Genomic DNA, 16711 nt, shown 5'->3' with positions numbered 1-16711 from the left:
AATCTGTGGCTTGTAACTTATGGATTTATATTAATTGTGCTTAACACACGCATACATGACAGTGAATATGTCTTATTTATAATAAAATGCAAAGAGTGTCGAAGTCTGGAAGTTCAACCAAAAAGCAGTAACAATGGTGGCTGTGAAGTTATACGTGTATGCAAAGAGCATTATTTGTTTTTGTTAGTTGGTGGCTGAAATAAGTTTGCTGTGCTATTCTTAGATGGGAATGGAAGATCAGAAGAAGGAGAAATAGAAGAAAGAGGAAAGCAAACAACATGTGTTTTCATCATTTAAAATAATAACAGAATAAACCTATTCTGCAGGATGTTTGCATATAATTTATTCAGTGTTACACAAACCTTATGTTGACTCTTAGAACAGGGGTGAATTTCATATACTACTGAATGGGATCATCCCTTAGATATGTGGCAATAGCAGCCCTATCCTCTTCCAGTATTGTTCCCCAATATTGCAACAGTCTCCACTTAGACAACTTACACGGTTCAGTGAAGTTGCAGAATACTATGGCCTCAACCTTCAGCATTCAAAAACCATGCATCTCAAAGTACTGTGAAACTAGCATAAAACAATAATAATAATATTCATTTTATTAAACTTCTGTTTTATTAATCTTTAAGGTACATATGGAACATGTTTACAAGTAGTTCTTCATAAACATTAGGACAAGGAATAAGTATATTTCTTATATTTTTAATGAAAGCTTTTTTTCCCCCAAAATTACATGATTCTGGAGTTTCACTTCACAGGAAACATAAAATATCATAAGACCTGCAATAACATGTGAGAGTTGGCAATTCTGATTTTACCAGCAGGGAATTTGTTCTCATAATTGATCACTTCCCAATCACTCCAGTTCAGGTTACATCCCGTCAGTATTTTCTGGTGTTTCTTTAAAGTGAATTGGTTAAGGTATCATTTCTGGCTGGTGGTCCTTGTGGAGAGGTTTATAATCAGAAGATTTTGTGGAGGTATCATATTGGATGCAATTACTGTAAGGTTTTTTTTTAGGTTTTGGACATTTTTAAACTTTAAATGAATTTTACAAAGAAAATACTACTCTTATGTGTGATACACAAATTGCTTATATGTCTTCCTCTGTCTTTTTGCAGGATTTATACCTGTGTGCAGCTTGGGTTTGTCTCAAGTGGGAAGAATGAACTTTGGCAAAGATGTCAGCACCTTGAAATATTTCACTATCTGTGGCTTACAAGAAGGTTATGAACCCTTTGCAGTTAATACAAATAGAGACATTACCATGTGGCTGAGCAAGAGACTTCCTCAGTTTCTACCAGTGCCACCAAATCATGAACACATCGAGGTCTGTGTTTCCAATTAATTTTTTAGAAATTTGTCTTAATTAAATAAGTTTACACTTAGACATTTACATTGTGTATGCTTGTTTGTGAGTGAGTTTTCAAAAAGGTCTAAGAAGCTTAGGATAAGTTCCATTTTCATAAGTGACTCGAGTCTGTATTGAAATGCACATAATGCAGTTTTTAGAATAAGTTAGCTAGTCATGTAGTGCATATTCTGTACTCCTATTTGAAAGTACGTTAAATTCACAGCACATTAAGTTAGTGCTGAATAATGTTGATTTAGATGCACCTCCATTTTGCGTTAGTTTGGCAGTTCCACAGTTGCTATCCAACAGTGCTTCACACTTCACCAGGACTGACTGGTATTCATAGATTGTAAGGCTAGAAGGGACCTTGGAAGATCATTGTGTCCAGCCCCCTGCACCAAAGAGGAACGATAACTGGGGGTCAGGTGACCTGAGCAAGGTGACTGTCTAATCGCCTCTTGAAGATTTCCAGGGTAGGTGGTTGCACCATCTCTGGAGGAAGCTTATTCCACAGTCTGGACACCTTGACTGAAGAAGTTTTTCCTAATGTTGAGCTTGAATCAATCTTCCAGGAGTTTGTGGCCATTATTCCTGGTTTTCCCATCAGGTGCCCTGGTGAACAGTTGCTCACTGAGCCCTTGATGTACTCCCCTAGTGTAGCGGTAAGCTGCTACCAGTTCCCCTCTTAGCCTTCTTTTCCTCAGGCTGAAGAATCCTTAGTAAAGTGTGGTGCCCAGAACTAGATGCAGTATTCCAGCTGCACTCTCACCAGTGCTGAGTAGAACAGAAGAATCACTTCCTTGGCTTTGCTGGAGATGCATCGATTGATGCATGCCAGAGTATTATTTGCCCTACTGGCTACAGCATTGCACTGCTGGCTCATACTACTGTTTTCTATTATTACTGCCAGGTTCCTTTCATTCGTGATGCTGGTCAGTTTGGTGCTGCCAAACCTGGAGGTGTGTTGAGGGTTGCTCATCTGGAGGTGGAGCACTTTACATTTCTCAAAATTGAACTTCATCAAGTTCTGATCCATCCAACTTGCTAGCCTGTCTAAGTCTGTCTGTAATTGCAGCTTATCTTCAAGCATGACCACGCATCCCCATAACTTGGTGTCGTCCGCGATCTTGGCCGGTGAGCTTTTCACCCCCACATCCATATCTTTAATAAAGATGTTGACAAGTATTGGACTGAGCATTGACCCCTGTGGGACACTGCTGCCCACTTCTCACCAGGATGACACATGTCCATTCATTATCACTCTCTGGATCATATCCTACAGCCAGTTTCTCACTCACTTGACTGTCTTGGAGTTAAGCCCACAATCCTCCAATTTTCTCATGAGGACATCCTGGGATTTTAGATCAAAGGCCTTTTGGAAGTCTAAGTATACAATGTCAACCTGCTCTTTTGTGTCCAGGTGGCAAGGTACCTGGTCATAGGAGGAGATGAGGCTGGTAAGGCAAGACCTGCCCACAGCGAAGCCATGCTGGCTGTCATTCAGGATCTTACCTTCGGCAAGCTTATTGCAGATAGATTCCTTGATGAACTTTTCTAGGATTTTCCTTAGGATGGAAGTTAGTCTGATTGACTTATAGTTACCCAGTTCCTCTCTCCTCCCCTTCTTGTGATCGGGCACACCATTGGCCCTCTTCCAGTCCTCAGGGACTTCCCCAGAGTGCCACAAGATGTGGATGACTTCAGCCAGCTCCTTCAGCACTCTCAGATGAAGATCATCTGGTCCTGCTGACTTGTATACACCAATTCTATGGAAATAGTAAGAAGGCAATTATTCCTATCGTGCTCATCCTCTAATCTACCTGGCATGGTTTCCCCGTGGTCTGGTGAAAGACTGAGGTGAAGTAGTCATTCATGAGTTCAGCTTTCTCCTGGGTGCTGATAACCAGATTTCCTGAGTTGTTGAGCAATGGCCCCACACACCCATTTGTTTTCCTCCTGTTCCCTATGTACCTAAAGAAGGACTTCTTGTTGTCCTTGATTCCCATTGCTAATCTAAGTTTGGTCACCACTTTAACCTGTCTTATCCATTCTCTGCAAATGCAGGCTGTTATGAAATAGTCCTCCTTGGGGCCTGCCCCAAGTTTCCATTGTTTATAAACCTCTTTCTTAAGAGGACCCTGATTTCCCTGTTTAGCCAAGAGGGCTTCCCAGTCCATTACCTTTACTTTGCATGGGAATCAACTTCCTTTGTGCTCCAAGGCTTGTGTCCTTAAGGAACAACCACTCTTCATGTAAACATTTTGCTTTTGGTCCCTGTTCCCACTTGCCTTACTAGTGATTTAAGCTTGTTGAAATTTGCATTTTTGAAGTCCAAGACTTCAATCCCGCTATCCAATTTGTCTGCCTTACATCGGACAGTGAACCTGATGGTTTCATGGTCACTGTTGTCCAGATTTCCATCTATATTTAAGTCGTCACCAGGTCATTTCCTTTGGCCAGAACCAAGTCTAGAAGAGTGTCACGTCTGGTTGGCCCATGCACCTCCTGAGTCAGGAGGAGCACCTCAACACAGGTCAGGAAGGATCACAACCATTCCAACTTGGCTGAATGTTCCTCCCAGGAGATGTCTGGATTGTTAAAATTACCCATGACGACCACATCATGTGCACATGCAGCCTCAGTCAGTTCTCTGGTATAAGTGCCCTCTGCAGCTCTGGGATTATATTAACCTGTGACCACCTAACTGCTGGTGAATTAAGATGTTTCCACTTGAATCATCATTCCATGATAGCTTTACAATACTACTGTATTGCTGCATGTGCTGTCCTTGACTGTGGAGGTCCTGAAAATCTCCACCTTCTGTCCAAGAAGCCTTTACAGAAATCATCAGAATAAGGATGTAAATGAAGATGTTGCTGAAGAGTGGGCAAAAGGATCACATCTAGGAAACCCACAGTGCTAGAAAAAGAGGAAGAAGCTAAAGGAGCTTCATAGAAAGCTGTGGGAAAAAAATCAGAATTCTATACTATTGCCATCCATGTTATGGGGATTTAGACAGGATTTTGTCCTGGAATAGTACAACCGAAACCTCCATTTATTGTGGACAGTGCAGAAGGCATTCAGAACAGTGACAACTCCAGGACTAGCCCTGATTTCACAACGAGAACTTTCCTAGAAACCAGAATTAATCTTTTCCTAACATTCAGATACAGGTTGTGAGGATGTGGAAGGTATCTTATCCTGCAGGCATCTTTCTTGTGAGCAATTACATTTTATTTTAATAAAAGAATTAAATAGCCTTTGGTCATGTTGTTGAACCTGTTAATAGTGATGCATATAGGCCTGGTACAGAACAAAGGCCTGTTTTGGCAGGCAACAAATAAGAATAATAACTTCCATCAGTTGCCCCCATGCCATGTGGAAACATCATATATCAAAGCCATGAATGACATCCTGAGCCTTGCCTAACCTTGCAGCCAGTTTTGAAAATGGAATTGATGCCTCCATCCCAACAGTTTCAACAGTTTATCTGTCCATATCAAATTAGCTAATTTTTCACTAATAGCAGTTGGGGGTGGCCAGCTTCCAGACAGTGCTGCCTACATGCTTCAGACCAGCTAGTGTAGCTCTCAAGTTATGATGAGCTCCACAAAAGGCTCCAGAAAAGTATTCCTGGTTATTGTGAAATTCTGCACCTTCAGCTGGTTGTCCCAGGATTGCAGCACATCCCACTGTCAGACACGGGGCTGCAAAAATCAAGCTTATCCAACAACAGAGTCCTCCACAAGCAGCCACAATGCACAGGGCCCATCATTGGCATAAAGGGGCACAGGGCAGCTACCAAGAATATTTAATTCACAGAAAAGCACTGTGTGGAAGCACGGATTTGATTGAAACAAGACTGAAACTGGCTGAAGAAGCAGTTACTGTACCTGAACTAAATGTCAGATAACATCCCCATTTAGAGAAATCATAAGTCACTCTTGAAAATGGGACTTTTCTACTTAAGTTGCTTGAGTCTTGCAATGTTGCAACCCCCCCAAAATGCCTAAATACCATGAAAATATTGAGCTGAAGTGCTTAACATGCTGTAGAAAATGTGTTGTAAATACTTTTAAAAAATTTCCCTCAGGTCTGGTTAAAAGTTGTAGAAATGTCATATTTAGTGTGAGAGCTAGTTTTTTTTTTTTTTGCATTGGTCTTTGGCTTTAACATTCAAAATTAATGCTTTTTAATTTTGCAAGCAACTGTGCCCTGTCCATGAATCATATTTACTATTGAAAATATTGTAATTGCTTTAATTTCTTTTTCAAGTATTTCTGGATTTTTTCCCACTAGAAGCTTCACATCTAACGTGATATCCTTAGAGAATTAATTAATATATTTTATTTTAAATTGGTACAACTAATGCTTGTGTTGGGACACTTGAGTGGTTAAGATCAATAACAACAAATGTTGACCTTTTGTTGATGTAATGGTAAAGTCAAATGTAGGATTTTTTGTCATACTCAGCAGCCTATAATGAATGAGTATGCCAAGTGTCAGAGTTCTACCTCAACAAGAACATATACATTAATTCTGTTTGTGAGTGAGTGATCTTTACAAGAGTGAATATATTAGACTCTATTAAATTGGAATGAAGCATGCAAAACAGAGCTCTCAAAAGTTTGGAGGTAAAGCTAAGGGACTATTTCATCTTCCATGTGTTAGATACCCTACTACACCTCAATGTCATCCTATTCAACCCTGGTAAATTCCTGCAAAAAATGTTAACAGGACTGCTTCTGTAACATACCGTCATCTTTCCCTTAAGGCTAATTCATAAAAAGTGGTGAATGGAAATTTTGTATTAATTGTTTTTTTCAGAGACTTGAGCAGGATAGAATAGGTTTAGATGCTTTTGAAAATTTTACTTTATATTATCTATCATCTACACAAAGGAGTCATATTAAGGTGCCCATGCAATTTTAACTCTTGCGTTTTCTAACTTCTAATAACATCTCTTTTCAATTTTAGTATGATTTAATGTCTGTTTCTCTATCCCACATCTAAAAATAACTCAGAATTCTGCATAGTCTGTATTGATTATTTTGGATATGTACCTAAAACTGAAATTCCCTTCAATCTTTTGTGCCTGTGTGCACAAAATCAGTGAAATACTCAAAAACCAAATGTTCATTGGGACATTTCAGTTTATGTAAATGTATTAGTTGTCAGCATCTGTTAGCTGAAACTGTGCAAAAATAGGTACATTTTTAAAATGCATAATGCATTAAAATTGCATCTAGTTTTCATCAGATTGCTAAAAGGCACATTTTAGTGAAAACATAGCTATGTTCTGGCTGATGTATCAGAATGTATATTGAAAAAGATAAATTGTAAGATTTGTGCCTTGCATTTGTGAGTTATTAGATATAATAGGCAGGTTTGAAATGATGCTATAAAGTAGTGTGGCTGAGATGCAATCTTGGCTGAATACCCAGTTTTTCAATACTAAAAGAATTAAATCTATTACTTGTGCCACTATATTTACGTGTTTTTTACTTATATAGTGCATGGTAACTTTGACTTCGATGAGATTGATTTTGTCATACTGTTAAGAGTCTGTAGTTATTTTATATCTGAAAACATCTTGGTCCAGATTGTACTCCACCTTTTGGTTGGAGTGGATTTAGACACATGTAATTCTATTCCACTCTACACAAGCTATTTATACAGAAGTTGGTCCTCCTCCTCCTTATCACTTCTCTATTGTGACTCAGTCCTAAGGATAGGATGACAGATTGTTATGCAGGTAGATGAATTAATGGATCTGCCCCATTGTATGCATTATTCTAAAAATAAATCTTGAACATTTAGGGAAAATACATTTAATATGAAAATAAATGAGTTTTTCATTTGATAGGTGATGAGAATAGATGGCACCATAGACAGCTGCCCGTGTCTGAAGGTCACACAGAAGTCCTTTGGTTCACAGAACAGCAAAACAGATGTTATGTTTTTTCGCCTGAGCATGCCTATCGAATGTGCAGAAGTATTCTCCAAAACACCTGCGGGAGGGTTACCAGGCTCTGGTCTTTTTGGCCCAAAGAATGACTTGGAAGATTATGATGCTGATTCTGATTTTGAAGTTCTGATGAAGACTGCTCATGGTCACCTGGTACCTGATCGGGTAGAAAGAGAAAAAGAAGCTGCAAAACCAGAGTTCAATAACCATAAAGACTACGCTCAAGAGAAACCTTCACGCCTTAAACAAAGGCACGTGATGTACAGTAACATATTTACTCTGATTTGTCATAATGCAGTTAATTTAACTTTACTTCTTCATATTTCTAATAAAGGTTATTCCTAATTTTATTCACAGTTCTGTCATTAAGTCATGATGCAAAGATAGGCAAATCATTTAACCTCCTGTTCCTCATTTTCATCCTTTAAAAACGTATGTCTTCAAGGTTGCAAAGGTTTTTGAAATCTTTAAATAAAAGCACTTTAGAAGTACAGAGAGATTTTCCAAGAATGATAAAACCAAGAAATGTCCAGAGTAAAATGAAAAACCCATTTTCACAGGAATTTCAGAAAAGACCAAATATATTTAGATAAATTTTGGTGAACTTTTTATAGTCACTGCTCCAGTAGTGTCCTCATTACACATAGCAAGGATATTCATTCTTTCATATCCCTTATGTTCATGTGTTCTCAATCAAATAAAAATCTTTACCTAATCCATGATAAAATATCTAAACTGAGGAACTACCTAAAAACTTTACCTACAACTTTTCTCTTTCTATTCCTTTTCATATGTTTGTCACATTTATTTGTTGTATTATGCTAGATATTTAAGTCGTAAACTGTTTGGGACCATGGATAAAGTTTTCAGAAGCACCAAAGTAATTTAGAAATCTTAGTCCATTTTCGAGTGTGTTATGGGGCCAGATTCAACCTGGTTTCTTAAGTGCCTCAGCAACACTTAAATGGTGTTTAGCTGTTTAAATCCAAAGGCTTATTCACATAAGCTCTGGGTTAGCAGAGCCAGCATGCATTTGACAAGTAAAATTATTAGGCGGTCTTCATTTTGAACTGTGGAATTCCCTAAGCATTTATGTAAGGGCTTCTGCAAGGGGTTAGAAGTAATTTGGGTGGATCACTTAGATACATAACTTCTGCCTAGTTCTATTGTGATTCTTTTTTGTCCTGGGAAGTCTCAAAACCCTACCTAAGCATCAGTTTCTGTAACCTAGTGGCCCCTGGTACCAGGGATATTGCTGATGGGTTTTCTGATCCCTAGACTGTTGAGCAAGAGTTGGAAACCAGCACTACCATGTTTGAATTATAGTTGAATGAAGTGCCTGAGGTGCAGTATGAGTCAGGTACCTAAACTCCTGAGTCAGAACAGTTTGGACATACCCTGATCTTCATCATTTTTGCTTGCTGTGTCTAGGTGCCTCTGAGCTTTCTGAATTACTTTCCCCCTTCTCTGCGTAGGGCAACCTGGGCAACCAAACTTGAGTTTCACTTCAGATTTGCCCAAATCCCTTCAGAGGCTGTACAGAGATTGTTAGAACCTAACCAGGTCAAATTTAAATACACTCATTGGGGTAAACACCCAAGTTACATGGATTTCAGCAGCAGAATGTTAGGTACCTACAGAAACAAGTCATAGGTTGGTTTTAGTCATGTGTGGGCCTGAGTCTTAATTAAATCAATGAAATTTTGGCCTCCATGTGTCTTCTGAAAATGGGATTTAAGCTTCAAATCATTTGGGTGCTTTTACAGTTGCTCCTTTTGGGGGTCTTCTATAAAGTGGGCATGCTCCCATGGGGTGGTATAAATAATCCAAATCCAACTAAATCCTTCAGGCATAATTCATGAATGCAAAATTATTGCGCATTTCTATTAATTTGCTCAAAATAGAAGCCTCTTGTGATTTTACGTGGTCCTTGGTAACTTGATGTTTTTCAGGTTTATGCTTAGAAGGACAAAGCCAGACTACAGTACAAGCCATTCTGCACGGCTCACTGAGGATGTCTTAGCAGATGATAGAGATGATTATGATTACTTGATGCAGACTTCTACGGTATGGCAGTGTAGTGTCCATATTTTTGCTATATTATTTTTTAATTAACAGTATATTTTGGCAGTGGGAGTTTAAGTGAATGCATTTGCATTTGATTTTACTCCTTTTTATCTCCAAGCCTATTTCCACTATAATACCGTATTACCCATGTTGTATCATTCTGCTTTTACCCAACTACTTGTTATTTCAAAATTCAAAAGCAATTCTGTGTTAATTTTTCACATAGCCCTGTTATAAAACAACTGACTAAGGTTGTTTAAACACAGGATATTCAAGGTTAACAACTACTGGTAGGTAACAACACTGTTCTGATTTGGTGTCTGAAACATGGAAATCCCAGTTACATTAATGGTAGTTTTATTTGCGGTTCACAATGCAGCTCCTTAAAACTGGTCACTTTATTGGCTTTTCAACATTTGGAGCCATGGTAGTACAGCTGTAAGTGTATTACTCCTTCACCCAAGGTGATATGGACCTACATCCCACTTCTTATGTGTATATCTTGTGAAACTAATTACTTTACTATTATATTATCCTTACTATTTTTGTGGTGTATGGTTGGTTAGTATTGATACTTTTCTGTTGCTCTACTTCTGAATGAAGTTCAAACAAGGATATGTGTATTCATAAAAGATAATTCAACACTATAAGGCTGTGTAACAATAAAATAACACATTTTAAAGCAACCAGTTTAATTCTGAATCAAAATGATAACATAGAAACCAAATATTAACACTGTGGGATATTGTTTGGTTATTGACAGTACTACTATTCAGTGAGAATATTTCCTGGGCAAGAACCTGCAAATGTCTGGGTGGGCTGGATTACATCTGACTTCCATCAGTATAATACAACCTTTGACTTGGACAGAGTTCGCACTGTTACTGTTACACTGGGGGATGAAAAGGGAAAGGTTCATGAGAGGTTGGTATTTTTTTTCTTTTTAATTAAATTATTTTAATTGCATTTAAATATCTAACAATTGCACAAACTTTGAATTATTCCATTAGATTCAGTGGAGTTGTACTTTTACTTAGCGTCCCATTCAGAAACAATAAGTTAAAGTACTGGAACTTCAGTTCTATTTCAGACTTTTTGTAAGGATTTGGGCTCATACTTCTTTTAGTCCTAACAGTTCTTCCATTCTTCTAATCCTTTAAAATTTCATAGGATGAAGTCTGTATCTCATTGAGTTCTGGGAGTTTTTTGTATTTGACTTCAGTGGGACTAGGATTTCACTCATGGTGACCAATACAACATTCAGCCATAGACTGATGGTTGTGCAATTTAGTTTATTTTGAATAAGAAGGCTACAGCATTAGTCTATTGTATAAACTGACATTCTGTCTATAAATTTCTCTTGTAATTCAGCATCAAACGCAGCAACTGCTATATGGTATGCGCAGGAGAGAGTATGAGCCCTGGACAAGGCCGCAACAATAATGGACTGGAGATTGGTTGCTTGGTTGATGCTGCCAGTGGTCTGGTGACCTTCACTGCTAATGGCAAAGACCTTAGTACCTACTATCAGGTATATACTTTTTTTCCTTACCTTTTTCCATGAGAAGAGGCACGACTAAATTTTACTAGTTTTATTTATTAATACAAAAGGAAGGAAACAATATTGCCCCTGATTGGCACCGTGATTGTCCCTCCCCTGTGCTGACCAAGTATGATCGTCTAACATTTCATTCAGCAACTTATATTTAAGCGTTAGTGATGAAATTATTAGGTTTGTCAATTTATAATGGATTAGCAGTCTTAAATTACTACATATTTCTGTTTGTTTGTGGTTTAGGTTGAACCAAGTACTAAATTATTTCCTGCAGTATTTGCACAAGCTACAAGTCCTAATGTTTTCCAGTTTGAATTGGGAAGAATAAAGGTAAATGACGTGGTGATTATTTATTTATCTGTTAGTTTAGTTAATATACATTATATTAGATAATCCTCAGTTGTCCTTGTTTTGCTGAATTCAGTGCATTCTTGGTGTTGGCCATATTTTTGTTGATGCAAGTGAATTTTCTACGTTGAACAAAGCATGTCATGTAGCATGGGAGAAAACAATTTTTGTAGTCTTCTAACTGAGAAGATAAAGATTTCCTAACCTCACATGGAGTATTTATTTCTTATGTATGTCAGTTTCAGTGCCATGTTACTACTTTAAACTACCATAAATAACTTAGTGTCAATCTTAAAAAATACATTATTTATTCTGCAAATAGTATCATGGCTTCTTTGAAACCAAAGCATCTATTGTATAAACATATTAGGAGCCCCCAACTAAAATGAGTACAAGCTTTGTGTAATCTTCTTTTCTGAAATGCTTATGAAATGACACACTTCAGTCTGTGCAGATATACCAAGTGTTATTCACATTGTGGCAATATTCTCATTTTATCTGTCACAGCTGTACATTTAGTCAGTTTATAACATTCATTGTTTAATTTCCTAGACCTGGTTAGATTGTGTCATTCTAGAGTAAAGAACATATTAGAGTTATTATTATTATGAACATATTTATATAACTAAATTTGCTATCTATTAGATGAATTTCCAAACGTTAATAACTTTGGACATTAATGGTAGAATCAATCTTACGCAGCATGAATCTGTGCCTAGCCAAAAGAGCATCAGAAACAAACACTGACTTAGAGAAGGGCAATTTTTTCTCTTAACTTCTCCAGCCATTATATTTCTGGGAAAAATTTAATACGCCATTTCTGGCGGTGCTATATACTCCATTTCTGCCTACCAGCCATTTACTTTAACTAGGCCTTCTTCAGATGGAGAAATGGTGGGCTTTCTTACTCCCAGGCCATGTACTTTATTCCGTTGCTTGTCACAGACAGTATAGACTATATAGTGCCTGTTCAATCCCTTGTCTTTTCTTTTGAGATATGTCACATATAGGTGTCTACAGAAAGTGAACAGCGGCCTGGTTCCTTTGCCTGGCTGTAGGGCCAGACCAGAATGTAGTCTTTCTAGTTTTTTCCCCCCAAAATTAAGAATTGTCAATGTTGTCTGGATTTGCTGCTGCAGAAGACAAATCTGTAGCTTGCCTTTTATTGATTGCACCCAAAGCACAACATATTAACTTCTTCTAGTGCCCATGGATGCCTGAGACAGTGAGATGCAAGTTCTGAGTTATACTGTCTCTGGGATAACATAGAATCGTGGTGACAAGTCCTTTCTGGGGCTATCTGTATTCTACTTTGCCTCTGATCAATCCTGTGTATACAGGTTACATATATTATTTACAAATATCAAATTCTGCCATTCATTTTTAAATGTATCCACCCTTGTACTTGTGTCCAGATTCAGTATATTCATCTGTACAAAGCCGTGGGTTTCAAACTTGCATCACAGAACCCTTTTATTTCACTTCTGTTTCTGTGAAATCCCTAATCCTATGCTAAAGATTAACGCAGAGCCAGGTGACCTGGCCTGGAATTGGCAGCGCACTACCGCCCAGCCTGCTTCACTGTTATGCCCAATCTTGTTATGGAACCCCTGATGACGTGACATGAAACCCTGGGTTCCACAGTTTGAAAACCACAGGTATAAATCATAATTGTGCAAAAATGGGTTGGAAGAATGAAAACATGATGCATCAAAGTTGGTGAAGAAGGCTGGGGTGACTTAAGAAGACTAAGGCTTAGACATCCTAAGGTCCTCTGAAATTTAATTAGGTCCACATGTGCGTGGCAGGAGGTATGATTGTGGAATGGCACATTAGATCCCATCATGCCTTATTGCTGGTGCAGGGGGTTCACGGCAGCTCTGTCCCTCAGTTGCAGGAGCTTGCTTCTTGACTAGTGTAGCAGGGGCCATTGTGAGACTTTCAACCTGGGCTGGGTATGATGCACCCCTGCAGCTGGAGCCGAGTCACCTGACAGGGCTCTCAGCTGCAGCAGAGACCCAGCTACACATTCAAATTAAAGCTGTATACCAACCAGTTATAAGGTTAGTATCTGTTTTCGAGGTCTAATTTTATAGCTGGTTGGAGTTTTTTATGGCATGGTAGGTACTTGCACGTGTAGCTGGTTTTAGTTATTTGTGCAATTAACCAGCTAATTCTGCAATACCTATAATGTGTAGGTGTGGGAAGGGATAGGGGCCTAAAATATCTTCTTGGGGAAATGCTGTAGGTCTTTTTTAAAAGTTATTTGGCTTTGAAACTGTCTGGAACCTAATTAGAAGGCCCCCAGTACTTTTGAAAGCTCCTTAAAATGCTACATTCCTGTTGCACTATGTTTGTTGCCTATCTTCGCATTGATTTTTTACATCTGTTTGCAACATGTGTGTCTTGGGTACTATTATATACTTTGTTGTCTTATAAAGGTGATAAAACTGACTAGCTCCTCTGTCTTGAACCCTCCAGAATGTAATGCCACTGTCTGCTGGCTTGTTCAAAAGTGAACACAAAAACCCAGTGCCTCAGTGTCCCCCACGTCTCCATGTCCAGTTTCTGACCCATGTGCTGTGGAGCAGAGTACCAAATCACTTCCTCAAGGTTGATGTCTCTCGTGTCAGTGAACGTCAAGGCTGGATGATACAGTGCTTGGATCCATTGCAGTTTATGGCTCTTCATGTTCCAGAAGAAAACAGGTTAGCTTTTATGTAAAACTGAAGTGGGAGCAGGTAGGAGTTGTGAAGTCAGGTTTACTCTATGTTGCAAAGTTCTGTTGTCCTCGCTGCATTACCTGGGGGATGAAAACACCAAAGCAGATTTAGATGAAATTTCAGAAAAACTTCCCAACTGTAAGAACAGTAGGGCAATAAAACAAGCTGCCTTTGAAAGTTGTGGACTCTCATTTCATTGAAGGTTTTCAAGGAGAAGATGGACATGTCTCTGTTTGGGATTGTTTAGACTCAGCTCAGCCTGCATTTGGGTATTGAGTTGGACTAGATTGGGGTGGGCAAAATACAGCCCGTGGGCCAGATCCAGCCCATGAGGCTGTTCTATCTGGCTTGTGGGGCCCCTACAAATTTTAGAAAATTAATATTTCTCTGCCCTTGGTTCCTGTCACTTTTGACAGGAACCAAGGGCAGTAGGACCCAGGGAAAGCCCCAGCAGGCTCCCACAGCAGCAGGGCCCTCCCGGCCCCGCCCCCCCCAGCTGGAAACCCCAGGGGGGCTTCTGGCCTGGGACCTTGCAGCTGCCCTGTGCCGGAACTGCAGGTAAGGGGGAAGGGAGGGGAAGGGCAGGAAAGGAGCAGAGGGAAAAGTGGCCTGGGGAAAAGCTGAGCATGGGTGTGGGGGGAAGCAACCCTTCCCCACACTGCAGCCACCCGCATCCCACTTGCGGCTGCCTGTGCCTGATCCAGACAGTCCTGCATGGGCTGTGAGCAGCTGCAACAGGAAGCACTGGCCATGGGGTGGGGGAAGGGCTGCTTCCTCCCCCCTCTGCACTCAGCTTTTCCCTGGGCTTCCTTCCCTGCTCCTTCCTGGCACAGAGGAAAGTAGTTCTTCCCTGCCACTGTGAGCAGCTACAGTGCGGGGCACCAGCCACAGGGTGGGCGAGGGAGCCGCTTTCCCCCCCCTGCTCAGCACTACCTTGTAACCAAGCCCCACTGCCAGCCTGGGCCCTGCATAGCTCTGGGCTCACCTGTCGAGGCTGTGCGTTGTGACAGCAGCTGTGGTCCTCCTGCTTGCCACACCTGGCAGTGTTTGCCACCACCGACTGTGGGCTGCCCTGCACGTGAGCTCTGGGTGGGCAGCAGCAGCCACCAACACTGCCTGGCACGACATGTGGGGGGGCTGCAGCTGCTGCCACCATGCGCAGCTCCAATAGGTGAGCCCAGAGCCAGTGCAGAGCCCAGGCTGCCAGCGGGGAGGTTTACAAGGTGGTGCTGAGTGCAGGAAAAAGTGGCCCCTCACTCACCCTGTGGCTAGTGCCCTGCACCGTAGCTGCTTGCAGCCCATGTGGGGCTGCATGTGCCTGCTCAGGACAGCCCCGCGTGGGCTGCAAGTGACTGCAGCAGGGAGCGCCAGCCATGGGACAGGTGAGGGGTGCTTTTTCCTGTGCTTAGCACCAGCTTCTTCCCTGCCAGTGAGCAGGGTGTTGGGGCTGTGCGCTGCTCCCCGCCTGTACCATGCGGCTGGAGGGTGAGTGGGTGGAGAGCCAGCAGGAACACGGGGCTTGCACTGGTGTCCAAGGGCCAGTGCCAGTGGGACCTAAAGCAGGGTGGCAGAAGCACAGGGTCCCAGCCGGCAGGGGCTCTATGTAGCTAGGCCAGCTGTCTCCTCTCCCTGCTGGTGCAGCCCAGCCAAGCTCCACAGACCCCTGCCAACCTGTGCCCCACTTTGGGCCCTACCGGTGCTGGCCCTGGAACATGGAACCAATGATAGGTCCCAATGCTGACTGACAAGCTACTGTTGTCTTAAGCTGCATCTGAGCTATAGGACTCTGCTGACATTGCTTATAGTGGCACAGACTTGATAGTATAGATATCCCTCAGGCAAGTATCAAAAACACTTGCTCCTGGACAATCAGTATTTTTTTCTTGCTCTGTGTGTATAATACTGACTTGAATCCGTGATAAGTTCCCCCCTCCCCATTTAACGTAGGGGGAAAAAGCCCTATGTCTTAGATTCAACTGCAAAGTGACCAAGGGGCAGGTGGCTGCTGTGGCTCTGCTGCCTCTGCCTTTCTTTCTTCCCCCACTATCTGTGCCCTCCCTGTCTCCTCCACTGTCTCTGTCCCCCATTTGTCCCCACAGCCTCTCTGTCTGTTGTGGCAGTGGCAGCTTTGGCTAGGCCCTGGAGCTGGAGACTGATCCAGAGCTGCTGCTACCACTGCTACTGCTACCGGGTTTGGGCCTGAATTAACTCATGCTCTGTGCCCTGGGATAGAGTGGGCTGGAGCAGTGATGGAACCAGAGAATAAGTGAGAGGGTGGGGTCAGCTTTGGGGCAGAGGCTGTGGGGTGAGGAGATGGCAGGGTTGCAGGCAGCACGGTGGGTCATGTGGTGGGAAGGATAGGTGCTAGAGGATGCAGGCATGGTCAGGCAAGTAGCAGGGGGGTGAGGGAAAAGGTGCCAGGGTGGCAGGCAGCAGGTTGGGTTGGTGGGGAACAAGTAGGAAGGGGTGAGGTACGGGAAGGCAAAGGTCAGGGGTCAGGTTGCTTGACCCCCCCCACTGCCTGCCCTGTCACTGCTTTCCCAACCACCTAGTCTCCTACTGTCTGCCTTCACACTGCCTCCTTTACTATTTTATAGATTTCATTTCATAGATTTCATAGACATTAGGGCTGGAAGGGACCTCGGGAGATCATCGAGTCCAGCCCCCTGCCCAAAGGGCAGGAA

General features: G+C 41.5%; 1 protein-coding gene across 1 annotated transcript in view; it reads left to right on the top strand.

Moving 5' to 3' along the window:
* RYR2 (ryanodine receptor 2) overlaps window positions 1–16711 on the top strand; it is an 810210-nt gene that overhangs the window by 525490 nt on the left and 268009 nt on the right. Inside the window, exons 30-36 of the mRNA XM_019549810.1 lie at window positions 1134–1342; window positions 7233–7585; window positions 9287–9401; window positions 10165–10325; window positions 10773–10932; window positions 11200–11286; window positions 13786–14012. Of these exons, the coding sequence (XP_019405355.1) occupies window positions 1134–1342; window positions 7233–7585; window positions 9287–9401; window positions 10165–10325; window positions 10773–10932; window positions 11200–11286; window positions 13786–14012 (1312 nt within the window). The remainder of the gene's footprint in view (window positions 1–1133; window positions 1343–7232; window positions 7586–9286; window positions 9402–10164; window positions 10326–10772; window positions 10933–11199; window positions 11287–13785; window positions 14013–16711) is intronic.

The sequence above is a fragment of the Crocodylus porosus genome, unplaced genomic scaffold (assembly GCF_001723895.1).
Source record: "Crocodylus porosus isolate Cpor-Errol unplaced genomic scaffold, CroPor_comp1, whole genome shotgun sequence".
In the NCBI taxonomy this organism is placed as follows: domain Eukaryota; kingdom Metazoa; phylum Chordata; order Crocodylia; family Crocodylidae; genus Crocodylus; species Crocodylus porosus.
The sequence above is the reverse complement of the archived record's forward strand: the minus strand, read 5'-3'. Positions and strand labels throughout refer to the sequence as shown.